Source organism: Anolis sagrei, chromosome 3 (assembly GCF_037176765.1).
Source record: "Anolis sagrei isolate rAnoSag1 chromosome 3, rAnoSag1.mat, whole genome shotgun sequence".
NCBI lineage: Eukaryota > Metazoa > Chordata > Lepidosauria > Squamata > Dactyloidae > Anolis > Anolis sagrei.
In genome coordinates, this window is record NC_090023.1 from 248933625 (window position 1) to 248960835 (window position 27211).

General features: G+C 36.1%; 1 protein-coding gene across 1 annotated transcript in view; it reads right to left on the reverse strand.

Moving 5' to 3' along the window:
- The window catches only part of SI (sucrase-isomaltase), a 182956-nt gene that overhangs the window by 106615 nt on the left and 49130 nt on the right, over positions 1 to 27211 (reverse strand). The window contains exons 2-7 of the mRNA XM_060767585.2: positions 21387 to 21504; positions 16468 to 16541; positions 7835 to 7955; positions 7148 to 7257; positions 6167 to 6318; positions 3283 to 3454 (exon numbers count right to left, since the gene is read on the reverse strand). Of these exons, the coding sequence (XP_060623568.2) occupies positions 3283 to 3454; positions 6167 to 6318; positions 7148 to 7257; positions 7835 to 7955; positions 16468 to 16541; positions 21387 to 21504 (747 nt within the window). The remainder of the gene's footprint in view (positions 1 to 3282; positions 3455 to 6166; positions 6319 to 7147; positions 7258 to 7834; positions 7956 to 16467; positions 16542 to 21386; positions 21505 to 27211) is intronic.

A 27211-nucleotide genomic window follows, 5' to 3' on the forward strand; every position in this document is an offset into this window, starting at 1 on the left:
ATACTTAGGAGTGTATATTTAACACACATGACTTAACACATTTATCAAAGACACAGCCATGTTAGTCTGGAATATCAGTGTTCAAATAAATACTGTAACATTTCAGAGACTAAAAAAAAAAAAGACAAAGTTGGCAGCATAAGCTTCTTTAGAAATACAGACCATCCCTACTGCTGAATTATAGCAGTTTGACACCACTTTAACTGCCATGGATCCATCTTATGCTATCCTAGGATTTGTAGTTTGTTGTGGCAACAGAGCTCTCTGACAGAAAGGGTAAATATCCCACAAAACCACAAATCCCAGAACAGTTAATGTATTCTTTAACTGCAATAATTCAGCAATATGGAGACAGCCTACGAAACCTTATGCTACCAACTTTGTTCATGCAGTTTGTCTCTAAAGTGCTACAAGATCCTTTTTCACATCAATACTATATTATTTTACTATTGGTTCCTATCTTAACTCATGAGAAACTAGTAACCCTAAATGTGAGCTGCATAGAGTGCAAGTGGGGTTCACATGACTTAATGTTCTTCCGCTCAAACATAATTGAATTCACAGACATAGCAAATCAGATTTCCTATAGAAGCACTCTAGTCCAGGGATGTCAAACTGATGTACACAAAGGGCCACATCAGCCTTATGGTTACCTTCAAGGGACCATTTGTAATTGTAAGACTGTATAAATAAACATGTTTTCCCTGCATTGAAAGCATCATGGGGTACATAAAATGATATGGCAGGTTGGAATCGGCTTACACGACTTATGTTTGACACATGTGCTCTAGGCTGTATATTTTTCTTCCAATTGATGAGTAACAAGCTATCTTAACATGATGCACAGCTTGGAAAAATTACTTCTCCAACTACCCTCAGAATTCCCTAACTTGCGTGGTCTTTGTTTGAAAGAAGGTAATCATGATACCATGCCTTGGCCATCTATATTCACTTGTGGGGTCCCACCATCAAACACCATTCAGTGTAATAAGGAGGACTACAGCATATGAAATACTATGAGGAAAGAAGAGTCACAGATAAGCTGTTCATTCTAAGACTGTACTTCCTCTGGCACAGTAAAGCAGAGGAGCTAAGTTTTCTATGGTCTATGGAAGTGGTTTCCGACCTTTGGTCCTCCGGGTTTTGTTTTTTTTGGACTTCAACTCCCAGACTTCCCAACCAGCTTAACAAGGGTTAGGAATTGTGGGACCTGGAGTCTGAAAAACCTGGTGAACCATAGGTTGGGAACCACTGGTCTACTGTAAGTGGCCCATGTTAGAAGCCTGAAGGAAAGAGTTGCTGGAAAGTCCCAGCTGGTGGTAAAAGTTATGTCATTTGTCCCTGACAACACAGTAGAACCCCATCACAAGAACAGACTGATTGATCAGCACTTGGCACTTGGTAGAAAGAACGCCATATGCAGAGATATAAGACAATATCTGAAAAATAGTCAAACAATGTGTTTCTCAAGAGTTTGAGACCCTGATGTAGAAGAAAGCTGGACAAATAAGAATTTTTGCAGCTCAGGAATGATTCTGTAAAAAATTATTTTCAGACAAAGATTGTGGTTTACCATGAAAAAATTACATATCCAAACTGTGCAAAAATAAGCCTTAAATGGTGTATTGTCTTTGAAAACCTGCAGTTTCTGAAGACTTTATCTCAGCAGGAAGAACATTGCTAAATTATGTATTGCTTCATTCAGGAACAAAATTAGTGAAGAATTACATCCTAAACATATGCAGCACCATCTGCACACCATGATTTCCATGTAGATGTGTAGGGTCATAACAGTATCAGTTCTGTTGTAAAAGCTGCCTGAAATTGCACTCATGGAATATCTCAGGATTTTAAAAAGTGTGAAAGAATTCCAGGAAACCCTTTTCTAATATATGTATGTTGTTCTCCTTGTCTATAATTCCCTTTACTCCTACAGGGTGTCCAGTAGGGCTGTGCAAAATCTTTTTAAGAGGGTCATATATTGTAATGGTTTCATAAAATCCCTACTTACAACCAGATTTTGACCCCCTGAACTACCCCTCCATCACACAAATTTGTCAAAACACCCACCACCCAAAACACCACATTTCGTAAAGAAGTTGGTTTGGTTGCAGCTGTGGACAAGTCTACACAGGGACCATCAAACGCTGTTCCCAAACACAAATCAAGGAACATGAAACGCATTGCAGACTAATGCAACCAGTGAAGTCAGCCATAACAGAGTACTTGATCAACCAACTTGGACACAGCATATTATTTGAAAGCATAGAAATGCTGGACCACTCTAACAATCACCATGCCAGACTACACAGAGAAGCCACTGGAATAAACAAACTTAAGGACAATTTCAACAGACAGAAGGAAACCATGAAAATAAACAAAATCTGACTACCAGTATTTAAACATTCATGACAGTAAATAAAGAGTAACACTAAAAAAATGGAATTCCAGACATGAAACAATCAAAGCCAGCTCATACCTCCTAACAAAGGATTCCCCAGGCAGTAAGCAGCCGGCTTTAAAGCTACAAGGCCATTCAGTGCTGATCAAGGTGGTCAAGTACAACATTCACACTTGCCTCAAACAGACAAGAGTTTTTTCTCCCACCCTGGACATTCCACAGATATATAAACTCCACTTGCCTAGTTTCCAACAGACCTCACAACCTCTGAGGGTGCCTGTCATAGATGTGGGAGAAATGTCAGGAAATAATGCTTCTGGAACATGGCTAGACAGCCTGGAAAGCTCACAGCAACTCACAATAAAAACTTTAAACTGGAGCTTCTTAAACCTTAAATGTGGAATATGTGACAGCCTGTAGACTCTGGGCACCATAACTAAAATGGCTGCAAAAGCAATGCTGGGGAGGACTAATAGACTGCAATCTCTGCCTTGAGGTGGGTGGCTTAAAGGGACAGGGTCTAGCTAAGATTCCCTTCCACAGAAAACCAAAGAAAACAATTAAACCCATTTTAACTAAGGGAATAACCGAGAGTTAACAAAGAAAATAATAAAAGCCTCTGTTGGGGCATGACAAAGGCCATTCTTTCTCTCCCTTCCCACCTCCCTAGGAAATACTTGAAATTCAGCTTTCTCATCAAATAGATAACCTATTTGAGGAAAAGCTAGAGTCAGCATTGTTAATAGTTTCTGTTAGTAATAATCATTTCCTTCTTAAATAGGAAATAATGGAATTACATTTCACATTTTTTTGTTGAAGATGCAATTCTACTGAGATGAAATGGCTTCATGCTAATAGCATGATACAATTTTGTTACTCACTCCAAGAGGTGCAGCATCCCGGGTAAATATTGACCATGTTTTCCAGTTAAAGTCATGCCTATACTGTTTATGAACATGTTCTCCAATTCCATAAACATTTTGACTGGGCAGTCTGATGGAGAGTTGCAAGAACTGGTCGGCATACACAAGTGGTCCAATGCTGGTGTTAAAGCTGTTGGAACAGTGACAAAATGCCATCATGTTTTTGCACAGAAGACTTCTATATAAGCAAATATATGAATAAGGAAATAATATTCTTAAAAACTCTTCACTTGTAATGGAAATTAAAGAATTTTGATGGGACATATGGGCAGCAGACCACTCCAAAACAGACCCAGTTCTAGTGCCCACACTATGCCAAAGGCATGAAATTGTTGAAGGGTTTGAGCCAAATTCTGTAGTATCTTCCATCTTTTCTTAACATGTAATGAACCCATGTTAATCTGGTTTACCCCATTGGAAATTGCAAAATGTCACAGAAACAGCCAGGAGCAACTGCACAATGAGCCCATGTATACAAGCCCTGTGTTTTCCAACACATTTCTACGGGGAAATATCATCATTTGGTATCTTTAACATAATAAGTTTCTTGTGATTCTAGGTATTTGTTAGGGGCATATTTTTGTTTGTAATGCTAAGAGCAATAAGAAGGATTTCAGGTCAATTTAGGAAATGTGCAGCTTTCCATTTTTGTCCCAAGAACTAGTCTGAATGTACACAATTGATTCCTATACTGACAATACCATAGATAATTTAATATACAGACAGTTCCCAGGTTACAAACAACATAGGTTCTGTAGGTTTGTTGTTAAGTTGTATTTGTTTGTAAGTTGGAACTGATACACACATGCACAAGTTTTGGATAGCATAGAGAAGGATTAACATCCCTGTAACATTTCTTTTGCTTTCTGTGTCCCTGTTTGAAAGGTTTCACCTCACATTCTGTCCCTGTGAGAATTGGATTTTGAAAAATGTGGCTGCTGTGGAAATAAGGATTGGTTATAAAACTTTAGTAGAAACACCTTTCCCCTATAATAACTCTTCTAGGAGTGAGTTTCCTAGGGGAGATTTTTTTTCTCACTGTTGTCTCACACCGTTCTTAAGCACAAGCTGGATGGAAATTGGATGTCAGTAAGTTAGGTACTGCCTGTACAGATACACTGAAACTTTTACCTTTTTCTGATGTAGAAGAATTAAAAAAAATTAGACATATGTGTCTCAAATGCTGTATGTTTTCCTCCATAATTTAGAAAAATGCAGATTTTGTAAACATTTTTCAGATTCTAGGCATTGTTTTCACACATCCAGTCATTGTCTACAGCCTATTCGCACACATTTTGGAACAAATATTTCTTTATGCATTCAATTTTTAGATGTTTGCATTTTTCTGAACATTTCTTCAGTGTTTGTAAACTTTTCAATGAAAAGTCTGTTCAATTAAAATATATGTGTGGTAAGGACTGGAGCAATTTAAGATTGTTGAATTAATACATTCTGTTTATCCAGGAGGTCTATTCTATTTTGACCTAACAGTTAACTTAGCCCATAGCTTCTTGTGGGAGGCTAATTCCTTTAAATTATGTGGAAATTGATACAAATAATATTATGTAGAAGAACAAAAGTGACTTCAGTGATATTTCAAAGTCCACACTGTGTTTACATACATTTTTCTCTTTTCTTTCACTGTTAGTTTTACCAAGCAGTGCTTGTAATTTTGAAATAATACAACACCCATCAAACCAAAGTTAATACAGAATAAATAATATAAAATCCACCCAACCGAATAATACAAAATGTATCTAATCAATCATATCTATCAAAGCAGAAATAAGATGAGTGTCTTTTCTATGAGCAGTGATCGGAATTTGAAACCATCTTCTATTCTCTTAAAATCAGATAAAACTACTGAAAACTGCCTTTTTTTAGAAGAAATGCTTTCATTTAATTCTTCTTGAAAATAATGGTACATTTGCACTAAGAGTGTCCTCCTGATTTCCGAATGATGCTATATAAGCTTTTTTTCTGACTTGGTTAACCGTTTTCTATACTTGCCTCCAAATGCATAGCTTGTTTCAGTACTATCACCTTGAATTCTTTTACCTGTCACTATAACAATGACTGCAAAAGCAACCAGTTGTGTTTTGAACTCTCTCTTTCGCTGTTTCTTCTCCCTTCCCATTTGATTTTACATTATAGGTTATCATCAAGAGAATAGTAATTTCTCCATTGTCTATCAAAGCACTAAGCCTTTCATGTTATAATGTCATTGGACAAGAAGGATACAGCTGTTATCCAGCTATTGCAATGGTTTTAAACATCTGTCCTATAGTAGTTGAATCAACTGTGATGTAAGGACAATGCATACTAGATCCAGTAGAGCAGATATGAAATAATTAGATAAGATCAACAGGTGTAAAGATGTTATCACCAAATACCAAAGTCAGAATAATTTATGCCACAGTACTTCTGAATTCTATATATGAGTTTAAGAAGATAAACTACTCATTTGAAATGTTGTACTCGGGGAGAGTACAAAGCTTTCTAAGAACAAATCAAGCTTGAACTCTCCCTGGAAGCTTAAAACAACAACAATAGGCTATGGTAATTTGGATGCATCATGAAACAACTTGACTCATCCATAAATAATATAATGCTTAGCATAGTGAAAGTCAAATACTACAGCAATGGAGCTGAAGAAAGCATGAAAGGGGGAAGAACATATTGCAGGTGGTTTGATTCAATCAAGGAAGCCATGGCCCTGAGTTTGCAAGAACAGAGAAGAGCTATACACGGTTCTTGAAGGTCTCTCTTTCAGAAACTTGATAGCAACTGAGAAATAATTAGCCTCAGTGTTACTTATAATTAAATGAAATTGTTAACTTACAGAACTTTATTATTGATATTCCTAATCACTTGGATGCTGAAAGGACTGTCAGTAATTTCAACCCTGTAGCTTGGATTGGTTGCTTTGGGTCCTTCAAAAGGTTTAACATTGGCATGTGGGACTTCATATCTATTATGAGCAGGATCTGTAATCTGTAAAAATGAAACAAAATGAAGTGAATAGGGATCCCAGGGCTAACCCCTGCTTTGTATATATCAGCTTTCCCTTATCATGATGTATCCTGTATCAGTTCTGACTGTGCTACATACTTAATGAACATAATGAATCGGGTTAGATACTGTATACATAAGCTCTCTATTTATTTTCCCGCTCCTGCTGTAGTTCAATCCACACACTTTTTCTAATTTATGGAGCATTCTTCTGACTTATTCACTAATAATTGTGTTTCTATTTATTTCATTATCTCATTATAAATTCAAAGGGTTTTTCCTAATCAACTTGCTTTATACTGGGAGATCTAAATATCCCGAAGGCACCAGATCACATCTTATCTTGGAAATATATATGGAGGTCAAAATTATGGAGCTCATAGCCACGGAGAGGTGATCAATGCTGCTTGGATTTAGGTGCACCAGCTGCTCTCTCAAGATGGCTATCCAAAGCTATTCATGTATTTGTAATATATTGTTTTATGTATTTTGGCATACTCAGTCCAGAACATTTCATTCTTAAGATATATTTTCTACTATAGTTCTGCATACAATGATTAACATGTTTATCTATATACCTAAAAATATATGATTACTCTGAAAATCTCAAGTGATACACACATCATGTGTAAATATTCTATCATCCTTAAGAAATACATACACATATGACGACAAACGTGGGTTATGCAATTTTTACCACATGCATATATGGTATCAGTAATGTTTGAGTGACCTCCCCCTTCGCAAACAAAATCAGGTTGCTGGATCTGACCCACCAGTTGAAGATTACTGCTTTAAGAAATAATCTAACCTTGAACCGAAAGCGGTTTGCTGTCTGATATTCTGCAGTGAGGAGAACTTCTTCAACATCAGCTCCAAAGAGGGATGGTGCAGGCAATCTTTTTAGTTTAACTTCAAATCCTTAATAAGAAAAGTGATTAAAGTGCTTCCATAATTTTTTACAATAGGTGCATAGATTTCAATACCTTGAACTAAAAACATCCTAATGTTCCCAAACTAAAGTCAAAAGAGAAATATGGTAGAAATAAAGAATTTCATTTGATTCTAAATACTTGACCAAAACAATTGATTTGCATCCCTTAAGACTCACTATTCATCTTGCTTTACAAATTTATATCATATTACAGTTTAGTGGTATTGTAAGGTATGTATGAAACAGTATGCACACATGAAATGTGAACCGCTTTGGCAAATTGAAAAGAAATGCACAAACAATGCATTTAATGGGGAAATGCTGTGATATAAACCCAATTCTGAGGGGAAAGTATGTCAAATAACAAAATCCAGAAATGCATAAAAATTCCATGCCAGTTCAACTCACCAGCTGAGAGCTCCAATCCAATATAAAGTAATGGCAAATAATAAAAAAAAGTTTTGCATTTCCGATCATATTATGCATTTTTAACAGCTACACCACCTAGTTTTCATAACATTTAAGAAGCATATGTATTATATCCAGAGCAAATTATTTTCCTACCTGTATTTGTCTGTTTTTGGCCTCCGTCAGCTTTGTACCCATGACTATTAGAAAAATAGCACCAAGGGATGAATGTTTCATTCTGAGGATCCCAGCAGCAGCCACGGAGTGTGCAGAGACTCTTTATATCATGAATAAGAAAAGCAGAGTTAATTCAGGAAGGGCAGTAATATAAAAATACACAGATCCATAGAATAACAGAGTTGAAAGAGGCCATATACTCCAACCCCCTGCCATGCAGGAAAAGCATAATCAAAGTACCCAATACTTGGACAACAGCATATATTTCACAAGTACTTGAAATGCAGTCATCTACTTGCTAATGGCAACATAAGGAGTCCCTGCTAAGCACAGAAATTCCTATACAGACTCCCCTTCCTTGATGAGGAAGTAAACCTTTGGTTAAGCTTGGGACCAGCCTCTCAATCGCTAGATTACACCCACATACCAGATATAGCATTGTTTTCAGTTTATACATATTTGACATTTACTTCTTAATATACAATTTGCATGTACTGAACTTCTGTTAATTAATTATATAACAATACACACACAAGCTTTTCTTTAATAGCTTGAGACAGTATATATGCATAGGGTGCTTTTTGCATAGGGTGCTTACATTTTGTTTCTTGAGGAGCTAGATAACCAGTTCAATGTTTTAACCATTTATAGATCCTGAAAATGCTGTGTGAAGAATGAACCATACGACCAATGAAAACAGCCTGATAGGTTACCATTGCCAGTAATCTTAAGAAATTGCTCAGCTTGGAAACAGCCTCAGGATCTTCCAGTCATTTCTCAGAACCATCATATAATTCTTTATGCACACATTTATCATTGATCTTCAATAGTGGGGTCAATAATTCTTTACACCTCTCCATTTAGTCACCACAAGCCAGAGGATACTAGTATTCACCAGATAAAGTAAACTCAAACCACCATTTAAATCCATCAATTGATATATTTCTAATGCAGACATGTTTTATACAATTCCTCAATTGTGTCCTATCAACCTCTTATAGAAAACCAAGGACTTCTGCATTATCCTACACAAACTTCAAATAATCATGGATAAATTTGAAAAGATATGGTATGCACACAGTACTTGACCATATGAAGCTTCCATCAAAATGTATTGTTATTAAATGTCTCTTCTTCAGAGTGGAACTAGCACTCACAAAAAAGCTGCCATACAATAATATTGTGAATAGGATACCATTTCTAAGGCATAAATAGCAGCAGAAATAATAACAGCAATGACAACTTAACTCTAGTTCAACAAGAGCAACAAGAACAATTAAACTGTAGTTCATGGCTACACCAGGGTAATTATGTTCAGACTCATTCAGAAAGACATGGGCTAAATGGAAAGAGAAGAAAAGAAAAAAATGCTATTGTCTGCAAAAAAAAGTGTTATGCTTTTATTTGCTATTGATTAATGCCCTCCTCTACCAGCTTCCAGGTGCATTAGGCAGGGGGAATAAGGGTCCTTCCAGACAGGTCCTATATCCCAGGATCTGATCCCAGGTTTTCTAATTTAAACTTGATTATATGAGTCCACACTGCCAGATGCTCTGGGAAAAACAGAAAACCTGGGATCAGATCCTGGGACATAAGGCCTGTCTGGAAAGGTCCTAAGAAACTCCCAGGTATCCTAACCCTTACCTGAAGTCTGAACACTGCTTCATTCTCATTTACAGAAAGACAAAGTGGGTTCAAATCAAATATCTATTGAGTCCTCTAGTTGCATTCACATATTAAAAGCACCTAGTCAGAAGCATATGTTTATTGATGTTACTGGGGAACAATATTCAGAGATAGGTTACCTCTGATGCTAGAGGTGGTGCAAGTTGAGTATTCCTTATTTGGAATGCTTCGAACCAGAAGTTTTCAGATTATTTTCCTCCAGATTTTGGAATACTTGCATATTTGTAATGAGATATCTTGTAGCTGGGATCTAAATCTTTGTTGGAAGTGAAAAAGCATCAAACTTTTGGAGCAATTAGGGCAGAGGGAACCCTGTGGTGCTTGCCTTCTGTCTAGTTTTCACCTCCATTTTTTTTAGATCTATATAACTTAATCTCTTATTGCTTCCTGCATGCACCCCACTCTTCTTCTCAAAAGTCTTTATAGTCCTTTGTTTGAATAGGAACCTGCCTCAAGATACCTTACAGAGACATGAAAATCAGCATTAGAAACTCTTTGACTAAAGTTAGGTAACTTTCTTTTGAAAATATATGCTTTTATCTGAAACGTATTACCTGCAACAATAAAAGTAGCTCTTTGCCTTTTTTAACCTCACTTGCATAGTTTCTCTCCTGCTTCCTACTATAAGCTCATATATAGCACCGACAGCTCTGCACTCTACTATAGATACCAAACATACATACCATATACACAATGTACAATGAAAATTTAATGCACAATATTTGTAGTAATTTTGTGTTTGAAATAAAGTTTGTGCATATTGAACCATGAGAAAGCAAAGGTGTCATAAAATCAGCCACTCATGGGGATAATTTTGGATTCTGGAACATTTTTTATTTTTTATTTCCAGATAAGGTTTATTCAACTTTCACACCAAATAGACTCAGATTAGCTTAATTTTTGTGTGTTACTAAAGGGAAAGTAGAAAAATGTCAGGAATCTCCCAGATTTATTTTCACTCATCTACACTTACATCTTGGGAGAGTACCATGAGGAGCAAAGACTTCTTCAATGTTCTTGGCCCCTTTTTATTCTGTGAGCTAGGAAATGGCCTCCAAGTCCTTGGAACTCCCCACCCCAGATTTGCAGATTTAAATGTTGACATTAGACTTGTTGCTATGCACATGATTTAAAAAGAAATTAAAACATTTATCTTGCCCCACATCTATACAGAAACTACAATGGGAGATTTTCAAGTTTAAGTGGTCACTCAAACTTTCCATTTGACAGTTGTTCCCTTTTCTCAAAAATGGTTTTTAAAAGGAGATGCCAGAAAAATTGGGGAATTCCCAAATCAGTCAAGAACCATGCAGAAAACAAACTTGTATGAACCGATTATGATTAACCTTACAGAAATTTGTGGGCTTTATCATTTATATTGAATTACCAAGATGTTTCCTTGGAAGTCTGGTTTCTTACCACAAGGAAAGAGCACATTAACATGAACAATGTTTCTGAAATTTCCGAACACATTAGAATCTTAATGGAAATCTGTGGTTTTTCCACATTACACATGCATCATTCCACTTTCACTGTCATGGCTTTATTCTGCAGAATTTTGTAGTTTGTAAGGCACTAGAACTCACTGTCCAAACATTCTAAATACCCCCTCCCCCCCCCCCACCACCACCACCAAAAAACCTGTAAATTTTAGTATTCCATAGGATGAAACCATGGCAGTTAAAGTGAAATCACTATGCTACATTTGTGTTGTGGAAGGACCTCCGATTTACATGCCTATCCACTCTATTTGAAGCACCTATAATTATTATATCAATATGGATAAAATAATGTACACTCTTGTAGAATCATGCCAACTTTTTCCACGACAAAAGAAAAAAAAGAGTTTTGATATTGTTTTGTTTCTTTGAATGAAAGTGTTGCTACGGGAAAGGCACTATATATTTTGGAAATGGCCAAAGAGTAGAACTTTTATTGTGGTCTAAAAGAATTTATGTGGTTCAGTCTTAACAGATTTTATTTTATATAATTTCATTTTATTGACAATGAGTTAGATAATGATGATGTCAAGTGATCATTAATTTACTGGTGGCAGCCTAAATAAGCATTGATTTTCCTTTGAAGGAATCTTTCTCTTCTCTCAGACTTTTTAAAATAGAATTAGTGATATAGTGGTAATGATAAAATTAACTTATAGTCTTCTAGAGAAAATCAGACATATGGGTCACCCTGTAAAAGAAAGAATGTTATTTATTGAATTAAGTATTGAAGGAAAATGTATGACTGATTTCCCTCTATGTCCTATTTCATGAAAATCTACTCAATGTTTGTACATATATTATATATACATATGCATATCATGTGCAGTATGGTTATATATTCATACTAGCTGTCGCCTGCCATGCATTGGTGTGGCCTACTCTGTGTATATGTGTTTGTATGTATATATACTTGTGTATATGTGTATATATGTGTTTTTGTGTATATATGTTGTTTTTTGTGCATGCAGTGTAATCTATTGTTATTTGGCTTTTTATGTCTCTTCTGCTGTGTTTTTCAGTGTTTTTACAAGTTATGGTCACTCATTGGCCTGATAGGTGTATTGTGTCCAAATTTGGTGTTAATTCATCCAGTGGTTTTTGAGTTATGTTAATCCCACAAATGAACATTACATTTTTATTTATATAGATTAAAATAATACGTCATATTCCAGAAGCTAATGCCAGTAAAATACATACATTCTCTTGTTCATATTTTGATCCAAGCAGGCATGAACCCGGGGGGGGGGGGGGCTTTGGGGGCTTCAGCAAAATTCTCATGCTGGTCTGTGAAAAGGCCTTACTGGTACATTATTTAAACTGTTATGTTTATATCATGATCTGATCACCATGCTCAATATATCTCATACGCATGGGGGTATTGGGGTAACAATACAAAAGGTTTGCTAGGGTAGACCCTCTTTCACTCAGACTCAGCCCCCCCCCCCCCAAATCAAAATCCTGGATACAGGCCTGGCTCTAAGATGCTAGAAGCTGTTTACATCTGTCACAAACAATTATCTTTTAAAGAATCCTAGATAAGAAGCAGAACTGATGTGTCAAACTCATTTTTATTGAGGGCCACATCAGCCTTGTTTGTCTCAAAGGGGTGTTGAATCCATAGATGGAGAACTATTTTTTAACATGGTGGCCAGTGCTCTTTAACTTTTATCTAGTTTGAGTCTCTAGACCAAAATGACAACTTCCACCATTTTTTATTATCTGGGGATGATGAGAATTACATAGAATGTTCTTTTATGAGCATAATGTGAAGTAAAATTAGGATGCTGGGCACTCTGTTGAATGCTAGTTCCACAATGAAATGGGATAAATAATATCTCTATTTATTCCATATACATCAGAATATATTTGTAAAAAAATGTGGTTTTCGTTAGGAATGAAGTTTTGTTCAGTGATACTGGCTGCATTTGGACATCATGCCAAAGCACAGATTATTGTGACAGATTTAACATACACATCCCTCTTTTCTTCTCCTTTTGAGGTGGAGCTGTGAGGAGGAAATGGTTGTGCCCTAGATATAATCAGAAATGTAAAAGTTCTTTTGTGGGACTACAGTTCCTGAAATATCATAGTCACAATGGGCAATGACCATAGCTGCACAAGGCTATGATATATCTTCACAGACTTGCTTGGATATCTTTGCCCAGTTGGAGAAATGCACTTATAACACTGATGATTAACACTAAAGAAAAGATGTATTAGCTGCAGTGCTAAAAAAAACTTGCTAAAATTAATTAAACTTATCCCTGCATACACCTTTGCAAAACAAATTAACTAATATCAGTTTTATCAAAAGTGAAAAGAAGGAACTAAAAATGCCCAATAGCACATTAGTATTCATAATAATCAATGAAACCCACACTATGATGATAATAGTTCTCATAAAAACGATAAGAGGGAGAAAAGGTCAAAGCTCAAGTACAGCTAATTTCACTAATAACTTTATTAATAGTTCATGAAGGCAAATATTACTAGAAGGAGGGCATTTGCTGCTGAGAAAAACTCTTATCAGGGCTTAAATAATAACCGCTCTAGAATTTTCACCTATATAAATAAATGATAGAGAACACTAATTGCTTTCTGGTTTGTTTAGCCGAGCAGAGGTCAATAGCAATTCCAAGGGTGAGAGTAGGTGAAGGATATTGAACCATACAAACCCATCCATTTGACATGTTTCTTGGACCCGACCTGGCTACATGTTCACTAAATATGTACAGCCATGGCCCACTGTGTGTACAAGCCCTTTTCCATGCTAACAATGTTCACCCAATGTATCCTGTTACGATTTGTGTGTGTGGTGCACATAATGGTCATAGATCTGGCACGAATATGTAGAGATTTTTATAGTGTAAAATGCTTCTAGGGATGTCCTATGTTTTAAATTTCTGGGGTATGTTTGCATGAACTGTAGATAAGCACATTTTCATCTTAAGGAATTGCTGTTTGTGAGAGAGGAGATACAGGCCCATTCTACACTGCTATATAATTCAGATTATATAGGGTCTCACAGGACTCTATTTTGTCCCCCATGTTTTTCAATATCTACATGAAACCAGAGTGTGATCATCCTGAGTTTTGGAGTTCAGTGTCATATTTATACAAATGACACTCAACTCTATTACTCCTTTCCACCAAAAATCAAGGATGCCATCCTGATCCTAAAACGGTGCCTGTAATCAGTAATGGACTGGATGAGGGTTAACAAATTGAAATTGAATCCTGACAAAACAGATGTGCTGCTGGTCAGTCATAAAACAGATCAGGGTATAGGGTTACAGCCTGTGCTGGATGGGGTTACACCCCCCTGAAGTCACAGGTGATCCTGGATTCACCATTGACTCTGGAACTTCAGGTGTTGGCGGTGGCCAGGAGCACCTTTTCACAATTAAAACTTGTGCACCAGCTGTGCTTATACCTTGAGACACCAGATCTGGCTATGGTAGTCCACACCTTAGTCACATCACATTTGGATTACTGCAACATGCTCTACATAGGGCTGCCTTTGAAGATATTCCAGAAGCTTCAACTGGTACAGAGATCAGCAGCCAGATTACTAACTGGGGCTCTGTTCAGGGAGTGAACCACTCCCATGTTGTGGTAGCTCCACTGTTTAGCAGTTTGCTTCCAGGCTAAATTCAAAGTGCTGGTTATTACCTTTAAAATCCTAAACAGTTCAAGCCCAGACTATCTAGCAAATCACATCTTCTTTTAAGCCTGCCCGGGGTCTTTGATCAGTAGAGTAGGCCCTGCTCTTGGTCCCACCCCCATTTCCATGGGAATGAGAGAGGGGACCTTCTCAGCAGTCACCCTCGGCCTTTGGAACTCCCTCCACAAGGAGATCAATATGGCCCCCTTTTTACTGTCTTTTTAAAAACAGCTTAAACCTTTCTGTGCTCCCAAGTATTTAGTGAAGAGAAGGTATAGAATTTGTAACATAGACAAAATGGAAAAGAATTGGTATGACACTCTGGCTAGGCTGGGATTTAAATTTAAATTTAGTTTTCGTGATTTTCTGTTTAGATCAAAGACAGTCATTGTCTTTGATACTGGCATTGAATATTTGCTTTTTGTTTGTTGGAAAACACCCAAAGTTCTCACAAGGAGATAGGGCAGAATATAAATAAAGATTATCATCATCATCATCATCATCATCAAAGCAGATAAGCCACATTATCTGCTTAGAACTGGATTATATGAGTCTACCCTGCGCTAAGCAGATAATCTGGATTTTATATGGCAGTGTAGAAGGGGGCAGAGAGAAAGAAACAGAAGCAGAACATTAAAGTTCACCCCTACGTGTAGATGTATTAAGGCCCAAATAGGAGAAGGAAAATAAAAAAGTGAATATACCATGCAATATCCCTCTGGTTTAGTGTGCATTTGCTTCTCCACACAACACTGCTAAGGCTGACATTATTCCAAATAGAGGGAAGGGCACTTAATCATGTTAGATGAAAAGGCCAGTGAAATTCACTTATATCTCTCAACTTACAAAAAAAATGTAACTCTGTCCATACTGTGAAAGTTACAACCAAACAAGCATTTGTCATGTTTATCTCCCATGGAGTTCCACATGAGTTTCTCATGTGTGTACTCATCCAGTTCAAATGTCCTTAGCTTCACCAAGTCACTAACTCTGGTGATACCTTGGGAACATATGCATGCTTGCACCTTAAAATGATGGACATAGGATCACTGTATGAAATTATTATTATTATTATTATTATTATTATTATTATGTTTATTTATATTCTGCCTTCTCTTTTCATACAGTGATTCAAAGTGACTCACGATTAAAAATATTACAATATAATTTAAAATATAAAATATACAAATGTTAAAACAGCATTAAACATAATTAGTATTAAAACAATTCAGATTAAATCTATAAAATAGTTAAAAACCAGAGCAGCCCCTAACATGATCTTAAAAACTTTTTTCTTTAGAAACCAGCTCCCCCCCCCCCCCCAAAAAAAAAAGACTTTAGCCTGTCACCAAAAGGACAACAGAGAGAAGGCCATTCTGGCTTCCTTGGATAGGCAGTTTCAGAGTCAATTGGATCAAGTTTCAATTTGTTTACACTCATCCAGTCAAAAGGGAAAGAATCATGGATCAGAAGTTGAACCATCATAATAGTGAGTAGAGTGCTTGCAAGTCATGTTTGTCTGCAGTGAATTAGCACAACCCTCCCAGAAAATTTTTAGGGGGACAACAACTGGACTTATAGAAAGCCTGCCTTTGGTGTCCATAACTATGCACAAAAACCACCTCAGCCCCATGGTCACCAGCCTTCTCTTTCTTCCCTATATAGGCATGGCAGGGAACTAATCAACATTATATCCTTAGGCAATCTTACTAATAAATTATTAATCACCAGTTACTGTAATCAGTTGTGATTTTTCATACCTTTGTGGCCACTTGATCTGAAATGCAGTCTATTCGGTCAGAGAATGGTACAGCTGGACATGTTGGTGAAAAGTCTATGAGAAAACAAGTAATTATCAACTGAAGGCCAAAACAGTAATAGTAACACCTAGTAATAATAACACCTATATGGAGAACAGAGTAAGCAACAGTAGTATATATTTAAACACAATAACATACCCCTTTGTTGTTACATATTAAAAATTATATTAAACTCTTGTAACTGCCTTTACAAAACAATGTTCACATCAAAAATTCATTTTAATAAATTTCAGGCAATGAGCTAGAACAAACTTTAATTATGTTGTGATGAGCAGCCATATCTTTAAATGGTTGCAAGCTCTAGGCAGACTCAGAGCATGTAGCAGAAATGCCAAATTGAGAACCCATGAACATTGGCTGATATTCTACATATGTATGTAGAAACTATAGTTTATTTCTGTTTTGACTATCTGCAAAAAGCTAAGGAGTCAGGCAATGGATAAAACCAGCAAAAATGAATTTCTACACATCTGACTATATGGGAATACAGAGTTGACCTATAATAATTTGTTCCTAGTGAACCAGAAAATGTTGTGTCCCAGCAGTGGATCAGAATCCAAGGCAGCCCAATTATTTTGACACTTATGTACAGAAAACCAACAGTGCCTCTCGCTTCCCTGACAGTAAAAATAGAAACATCATAAATCCAATGACCAAGAAGTGGTTGAATGACATCTAAATTCATCAGGTGCCTGAAGTGGGCACCTCACTCTTCCTAAAAGTAGGACCAATAACTGAAAGTTAGTTTTAATAATACATTTTTGACATCATATCTTTTATTTATTCCACTATCTACTCTTATGAAAATTCTTATAGTTGGGTCGTATATGGGAACAGTTGTATTTGTTTCCTCTGACAGGTTGATTGAGGGGGTTTGGAAAAGCTACATTCTTCGAATTTCTTGACCAATGATCATTGTAGCTGTGAGATTGTGTTACTTTAGTACAAGAAGATATCTTTTCCAAGTTCAAATGACTGAATTATAAATTTGATATTAGCTTGAAGACTAATTTTAAAAATGTAATAAATAAAGAATATGATTTTAATTAATCTTCATTTTTATATATGTTCTTTTGGTTTTGTTCAGCAAAGCACAGTAACCTAAATTTTAACATTTCCATGTTCTCACTGCTATGCCAATAGCTGAAAGCACAAACGTGTCACTTACTGTAAAAACAAACCCACTATTTTTTAAATAATTGCACAGTAACTAATTTTGCTTTTCTCTCCCTCAGAGCATTTAGGCTGCACCAGCATGCTCTCATTTAAGAAACATTTTATCAAAACCCACTTATTTTACAATGATTCCCTAACAGCTCACTTCAGACAAATTGCTTGTATTAAGACATTTTATTCACAGCAACGATATTTTAAAAAATAATAATTGAGTTCACTTGTTTTGCTTTCTTTTCCATTTCAATCTTGTTCTGTGTGGACTGAATATCATGTTTCAAAACTAAGCCAAATTATAAAAGAAAATTATGGGACATTATATTACCAAAGTGAAGTGCTTGGTTTTTTGTTTTGATTTTTTTTAAAAGACATATGGGTTGCAATGGAAGAGTGTTAAAAATATTAAGCAAAATTAGAACTGTAATTTAAGAGTACATTAAGTACACAATTTTCAGTACAAAAAATTCAGTTTCAAGTTAATATACCATGCCAATAAGGTTTCATATGATATCTCTTGCACTGCAAACACCAAAGGCAGGGAGAAAGTTCCATCACATGTGTTGCTATGAATGAACTACACTGAGAGAACAATATTGTCATTATTCGATTTAAGCATATGACCTTATCACATTGAGAAATTTCCTAGTTGTAGGACACTTCAGCCTCTTTTCAAGCATGGAGAGATACTGAGCTCATCACATGAGTTAAAATACTTCTAGCCATCATGTATAGTCTGTGGTTGAAAAGAGGCAGAACTCCAGCAATCTGACCTCATCACAGTGAAAATTTTCCCCTTCATAGAACACTTCAGTCTCTTTTCAAGCATGGAGAGGCACAGAACTCATCACATGTTCCAGGGTTAAAAAGAGGCAAAAATGTCCTGAAAGGAGGGAACTCTGAACATGGGTCAGCGATAGTGTTCAGAGCTCCTATATCTTATCCTGCTTTGTTCCCATGGTTCCAAATGAAAAACAGGTGGGATGGTTGTTTCATTGTCCAACCATCAGCAGTCTCTTGTATCCTATGGGATTTTATGCAGAACCATACGGTCCCATGGAAAGCAATGTTTTTAACCTGGATCACTTTCTCTTGTATCCTATGGGGTTTGGGGGAGAACAATTTTATCTCATGGAAAGAAGTAGTTTCAAACTGGTGTCAGTCTTCTTTACTGTAAGGGGCTTTGGGCAGGGCAAGGGATCTCTTGGTTTTCAGCTTTTATTGTAAAGTAAAAGTAATTCTGATTTTGTGATGGTGTAAGATGACTGTATTGTCAGCTCTTAAGTTTCCACATGTGAGTGTGATGGGGAGGTAGAACTTGAAAGGGTACTACTGATAATATAAGAGGAGTGATTCTCTATGTTCAAAGGACAGTTACTAATGCTTTCCCTTCTCAATGTGATGGGGTCAATAAAGAGATTTATAATCCTGCGTTTTCCCCCATGGACAACTGTAAAATAGAAGCCATATGTGTGTAACCATGGACAAAGTAATTTCTGTTACATTATTCTTTAGCTCACCAGAAGACTTGAACACAAATAATATTATCCCTGTCAATAAAGATTTAGGGTACACTTCTAGGATAGCTGCATAAGTGATTACTGAGATAGTACACAATATACTTATCATAAATCAGGTATTGTTGGAAATTACATCCCTTGCTTTCAATTTTTAAAAATAATCTTTTAACATAGGTTTCTATGGTTTGGTGAGAACTGGTATTTATGTGATATAAATATGAATTTTCTCTGCAGTGGGTAGAAACTATGGAGTTATTATTCTCATATGCAAGAACAAAATATTCCAGTATTAACAGATGTAATATATTCATTTTTTTAAAAAAAGAAATCTGATCTTATACCGTAGTACACCCTCTATGCTCTTATCGCAAAGAAATAATGGCAGGACAAAATTATTGATTTCAATGACAAAGAGGAATTCTGGGATAAATGGTTAAAAACAGAGAAGAAAAACATAACAAAAATATGTAACAAACTTCTAAAATGTTGCTTGATCAATTGGGCCAAGAATATTGGTGGACAAATAAGGATGCAGGGAACAAATATGGACAAGGAAATTAAAATACACCTATTCATTGACCCTTAAAGAAAATTGGCTGAAGATGTTCCATTGTTGGTATGTAACCCTCCAGAAATTAGGCTTAATGTATAAAGACAAACAGAATACTTGCTGGAAATGTCAATCACATGTAGGAAGTTTTTTCCACATGTGGTGGATTTGTAAGGAAACTGCCAGGTATTGGGAAATGATACAGGAAGAATCTCAAAAGATCTTAAAAAGGAAAGTTCCAATGAAACTGGAGTATTTTCTTTTGGGTATTACTGACAAAGAATTGGAGCTAGACCAAAATGAGGACATTTTATTAACTTATCTCACGACAGCGGCACGGATAGTATTTGCAAAATACTGGAAAATTGAGAAGATTCCAACAAAAGAACAGTGGTTAGAAAAAAATATCAGAGATAAAAGACATGGATAAATTAACTTAAAAAAACACAGGAAGATTTATAAAACAAACAGACTGGAAATTATTCGAAGAATACTTAAAAATTGAAGATAAATAAAGCACAATAAGAAGGAAAGGGGGCAATATTAGCTCAAAAAACAAGGGGAAAAGAAGGATGGAAATTTCCCTCTGTACAAAGAGGGGGAGGACAATCATATATAGAACTGCAAAGAACAAGAATGGAAGTTGCAACATTTTTACACTCTTTTTAGTATTTTATTATTCTTCAAAAAAATTGTGCATGCCCTTTTCACATCAAACCCTCCCCTCCACACACACTTTTTAAAATCCTTGTTTCTCCTCCTGGTCTTTCCCTTTTTATTACTCATGTACAATGTTTCTTTTCTTTTGAAAAATCCAATAAATTTTTCTTTAAAAAAATAATGGCCTTAAGAGAGATCTCAAAATCCAGAGAAGAGGTAATTTTATCATAAGAAACATGGAAAATATTTTCGTATTATCTTTATTTATTTTAACTGACACTATGCGCCTATCTTTACATAGCACAGTAAAATGCACTTTCAATCTATATGCTGCTCTATTTTTAATAAACTGTGGTTAGGACAATTCATTAAAGTACCCATAATTGACACTCCATGCAAAAACAAATGCTTTCGGGACAAAGCAGGAAAAGCCTGCTTTGTTATGAAATTATTTGCCAGCTGGAAAGACCCAGAACTTCCCAGCTGCCAGCACTGTGTGGATGGGGACTGGGGATCATGCCATGTGACTTTTGGTGCCCATATACATAGCTGTCTCAGGTTTCTTCAGCTTCTGGAGACTAAGAAACCCAAAACAGCTCCCACTACCTCCCCAAACCCCTTAAAAAGCCTTTAAAAAAGAAAGTAACTTACCTGGCTGCCATTATTCTGCTGCCAGAGCTCTCCTGGCACATGGAAATGATGTGCCAGTAACTGGGGGTGAAGCAGGAGTGATTTTCCTCTCCCCCCATTCTCCTGGCGTGTCATTTCTATTCACTGGAAGAGCTCCAGCAGCAGAGTAATGGTGGCCGGGTAAGTTACTTTCTTTTTTAAAGGCTTTTCTGAGGGGTTTTGTGTTGTGTCCGCATGCCCTATAAACTCTATAAACATACTTCTTTTATTTCACTTAAGGTGTTCTCTATATATGGTTCACTGAAAGTGGTAGTTTTATGAGCCGTTACCTTTGAGACCAGAATGACCTGTTGCAAGAAGTCCAATTAAGGCACAAGCCACAATCGCCACCAGAATGAAGAGAGTGATCAGAGTGACTTCTAATCCACTGAATTTCTTCTTACCCATCTAAACAGAGAGAGTAAAACAAGCAAACAAAATAAAATCATAAGAAGAAATATTCAAGTTTAATCTCATTAACTTACAAACATGTGCTCTTTGAACCAAATTGTTAAAATATAACAATGTCATTTAAGATTAAATAAAGTATTAAGCTTTGTTCTTCATTTCTCCCCACAGGTGTTATAGTAGTAGTAGTAGTAGTAGTAGTAGTAGTAGTAATAATAATAATAATAATAATAATAATAATAATAATAAAGCTGACACGATACAAGGATTTAAAGATCGACTGCAAAGACTCTGGCACAAACCAGTAAAGGTGTTCCCAGTGGTGATTGGCACACTGGATGCAGTGCCTAAAGACCTTGGCCTGCACTTAAACACAATCGGAGCTGACCAAATTACCATTGTCAGCTGCAAAAGGCCACCCTACTGGGATCTGCACACATTATTCTCTGATACATCACACGGTCCTAGACGCTTGGGAAGTGTCCAACATGTGATCCAATACAATAGCCAGCAGAGTGATCTTGTTTGCTGTGGACTCATCTTGTTGTGTTTCAAACAACAACAACAACAACAACAACAACAATATATTTTAACTCGGCCTTTGTCCCCAAGGGGACTCAGGGCAGCTAGATGTGTTTCAGGTGTAGAACTAATACTGTTGATGGAAATAGCTGTAGCTATTTAATTCATTTTTTACATTCTACAAAACAAGGTTCATAGGTATCTTTAAAAAAAAGAAGAAGGAGACCTGTCTTGTGGACGAAGATCAATGCCTCCAGGATGAAAAACTTTGCACTTGTGAAAAATAAATACTCCAGACAAAAGCTTTGATTGTCCTAATCAATATGCCCAATAAGTTCCTGAAAAATATACAGTGGATTCATTTGTACAAGGAAACCAACAAGAATCTGGATTAAAATACACTGTAAATTTGATCTCTTAGCTTGTGGTTTTCAAGAAATAAATATAGCAGCTGCTCATCTTGGCAGAAATCCTTGGGGAAGCTGAATATTTAGTAAAGTTAGGAACAGTGCCCATCTTTGACAAATGCTGACTGTTGAAGTGTTAGGGTTCCTCAGCCAACTGTTCAATCTTGTGTAAACAACGACATGGTACCATTAATGTTTAACTCCAACTCACAATAAAAATCATTTAAACCAGTCTCTAACATTCAGATCAATACACCAGTTGGGTTTCAATTTGTCATGGGGATAAAAACATTTCACTAGATTGCTGAACTACAGTGGAAACAAGGTTTTTGTTTGTTTGTATTGACAAAAAATAACAGTTGGGATGTTTAAATTTTATTTTTTTAAAATTGCTGAAGTGTTTTAATATATTTGCAATGAAGTAAAGGAACTCAAAAATACCTGCACGAGAAATGATAACATATTCTATGTTATCTATAGACAACTGTGTTTTAGGAGACTGACACAAATTAGTTGTTAAAAGGTAATCAGTAAGTAAAGTAGTGGACACTGTGCAGGTAGTTCTGAATAATGAGCCACAGTGCAATCCCAAACAGGTGCGCCTCTAATAAGTCCCTTCCAATTAATTGGGACAGGCTCCTATGTGGGAGGTTATAGAACTGCAACTTTGGAAAACACCAAGTTGTAAACAAATGAGTAGCACAAAGGCAATTGAAGTTTAAAGTTACATTTGAGAATACACATTTTTCCAAAATTCCATCAGTGCCTTAGAGTGAATTCACACTGTAGAATTAATGGAGTTTGACAGCACTTTCACTGCCGTGTTATGGTAGCACAGTAATTGTAGATTTGCATAGGCTTTCAACTTGCTTCCCAAAGAGTGCTGGTACTTCATCTAACTGCAAATCCCAGGATTGGAGTAATGCTCAATAGCACTGAGCCACATCAGCTAAAGTGGTGAAAACTCCAGTCACTGTACAGTGTACTTGTGTAAATTGTCCTGTATAAACAATTGGACTTTTTTCCAGTGCAGGATGTTTATCGTGATTTTTCTTTTTGCTTTTAATTTCCAATTTGGTATTTTGGTTCAGTTGTGAAATAGTGCATTCACGCTAAAGAGTCACACACAATTAATGAGTAACAAACCATGATAGAAATATAGCATATAAAGCTAAATCTATATAATGCCTTTATTGTAATTCCCTCCTACATTCATAAAGGCTGGCCATGTGTTCTACTGTCCAAAGGACTTCTTTACTGAAATATGTCTTCTAGTTTAAAGACTGTGTCCAGTGCATGTCAGCCTGCAGATGAAAAACACTAAAGGGAACAAGTGCCATGCAGGTTTCCATGAAGCATTAGCAGCAATACACAACCAACAAAGCTGTAAACTTATCATAGACAATAACCAACTGATCACAATTCATTCAGGTGAGATGTAATTTTACCTGTAAATCTGCATCTATAACTTATAAATTTGCACATGTAATTTCTACAAAAATCTGCATCTTCTTTTAAAAAGGGAATTATCTTTCTTGACTCATTATATAATTATCCACTCTGCATTCATTCAAAGAATGAGATGATTATAAAGGAGTGATACATTTTTGTTTTATCACTGCATTTTATCTCAATTCCAGGAACTCTTGTTTGAATATGAGCTCACTTAATTCACCTGAAACTTGGCATTAGATGGGCTCCCGTTGATCTCCAAGGCATGACAAAATCAGATGTGGTTTCAGTGCTACTGTTGTAATGGACCCAAAATCAGACCTTGCACTTTACTATTGTTCTTATCCTAATACTGCCACGTGAGCTATACACTTTACTTACTAGCCTATCCTTTAAATTATCATTGCACCTGTCTGCCCACCTATGACGATAAATTGAATTTGTTATTGGTTGTTGGTTTGGATGCCTGTTTTATATATTGTTATAATGTTGTTGCTTTATACTGTTGTTTGCATTTTAGTGTGTTACTTTTTAACTGTTGATCAGGCTTGGCCCCATGTAAGCCACCCCATGGATTTGCTGTAACAATCCATCTCACAATACAGTCCCCCAAGGCCCAATATGCTTCATATATGTGGGTTTTTTCTTAATAAAGCAGCCATACTTTAATGCTTCTGAATCAGCTTCTAGAGCACCCAACCATTTACCACATTCCAGTGAGGATGTTACTGCATCACAAATGGCTATACTTGGACTACACATCACTTATTAGAGTATTTTCTGCTCTCATTATTGAAATGTATTACTTTTCATCAAAGAAATGTAGTCAAATTTTAGATTCATTCGTGAGCCCTTCATTTTATTCTAGTTCTTCATTATAGACAAGTAGTATAGATATAGAACCTAGTTCATAAACAAGCACATTTTTGCAAGATTTCTGCTTTATAAAGATAGATAATATATTACACTGCAAACTCAGAGTATAAGCAATAACTTTGTAAAGTGAGGAGAAACACAATAGAGCAGGAAAGAGCTCAACTTTTTTCCTATGGAGGATAATTACTGACAACTAAAAAGAAATCATTGTCTCTTTCACACACATGCACACACACACACAAATTCAACAGCTATTTTAAAACAATAAATTAAGGCACATCACAACTCTCTCTTGCATTCTGTGGTTGTTTGATTCACAGTAAAACATGTGCTGACTTGCTACTTAGACAACAGTTGAACTTAAGCAACAATTATGCATTAATACATACCTCTATGCTCCCTTGATTTCTTCCATATATCAGAACCAAGGTAGATAGTCCCAGGAACAGTAGTGATGATTTACCTTGTTGCCTCTGACTATATGTACTGCTTCATTCTCCTATCAGTTTATTGCATTATACTTTAACTAGGCTATCAGTAGATGATATACATATTCACAGTCATCTTATTACAACCTGGGAATTGCTAGTTAATTAATAATATGTTCCCTTCACATATCAGCTATGTGACACTTAGCACGTGGAAGAACAGAGAAAGTACAGGCATCACTTCTCTTTTCGCCACTCCTGAGCAGCAGATCATTGTAGTTTATTACTTTCATTGGAAGTTCACGTGTTCTTATCTACTTTTCCATACTCCTTAACCTCAATCTTGTCAATTACACATGTTTCATAATGTTTGGGAAGAGATATTTAAAGTGAGTTCATGGTGTGGCTAATACAGTTTTAATATTGCTAATGTACAACTGTAATCTATTGATGGATGGAATGATGTGTTATTCTAGACTTTTAAAAATGTAGCTCCCAACATTCCTCACTATTGGTTATGTTGGGAATGGGCAGACCAACAGCATCTAGAGGGCTTTGTGATTCCCACTCCAATCTACTAATAGTTAGAGAAGTACTCATATGGACCAATGGAGAAAGAACAGATAAATGGTGAATAATGAGCAAGAATACTATGAGATCCCTCAATAAAATTAAGAAGTCCTTCTTTGCATTTATCCAACAGTCAGTAAAAAAAGAGGAAGGAAGACTTGCACTTGTGGTTGAAAGACATCACACGTGATGGTATTTTATGGCTAATGTCACATAGACTCATAGTGTTGGAAGAGACCACAAGGGTCACTACTATAGAACTCAATTTACAGGGTACAAAAGTCAAGATGCAATTAAAATTTCATAAAGTTAATAAAACAGCAAATAACTGTCCAGCACATAATTTTTCCTTTTTTAAAAAATAGAGTCCTGCTAGATAATAAAAAGGCTTTTGCCTACTTGTGGGAAAATAGTAAGGAAAGGCAAGTCCAGAGCCTGGAACTAGGCAATGAGAAGGACTTCTGATGTCTTCCCATCACATGTTGGTGCTAGGACAGAGAGGAGGAGTTTTGCAGAAGATCTCAAACATGGGAGAATAAGTCTTTTGAATAAGGAGGAGCACTGGGTCCCAATCTGCCATCAGGTGCTTCACACACAATTGAAAAAAAATCACAAATGTTCTCAGGGAACGGGGGCTGTTTTGCTACATTTACAGTGCTACTCAGAACTCAATTTCTATGTCACCTCCTGTTGGGAAAAAAGGTCATTTGTATTCCTGAAGTGACCCAAGGCAGATCATTTCCTGTTGAAATCTCCCTGCTCCTGTTTTATAGCTTTCAATTTTGCAAGATCTATAATGCCACAAGTAACATTTCTCCTGTGGCACATTTTCTGCCATGCAAGAAATGATATGCAATTTGAATTCATAGCTTTGGGTACTAACTTCTAGAACAGTAGAAAACAAATTTGTTTCATCTTCCATATGATAACTCTTCAAGTATTTAAACAGGACTGTGATATCACCTCTCATTCCTTTCCTCCCAAGCTAAACGTACTCAACTTACTCAAGCACTACTTGTGAAGCTCACTTCCCAGACCCTTATAACTACTGTTACCCCTTTGGGGACATGCCACAATTCAGCAGCATCCTTCTTAAAATCTGGTGTCAATACTTCCATCACCATTATATCTCTCCATGCCCCCCCCCCCAGCTTAAAAGCAGGAGTTAATATGACTTAAAATAATAGTTAGTACAATGTAGTTTTTAAAACATTGTATTTTTAATACAAAATCAATATTAAATTAGAATTAAACTATTAGCAACATTACAGAAAAATGTAAACATTTTAATTTAAAATATTTTAACATAGTTAAACATTGACCAAATGCAACATTAAACACAATATAACATTATTGAAAAGGCCTTTAAAAAACATTCTTTTCTTAAAAGACTGTCTAAATTGGAAAGTACAATGCCAAGTTCAGTACATTAATGTTGAAGCGACTGCAATC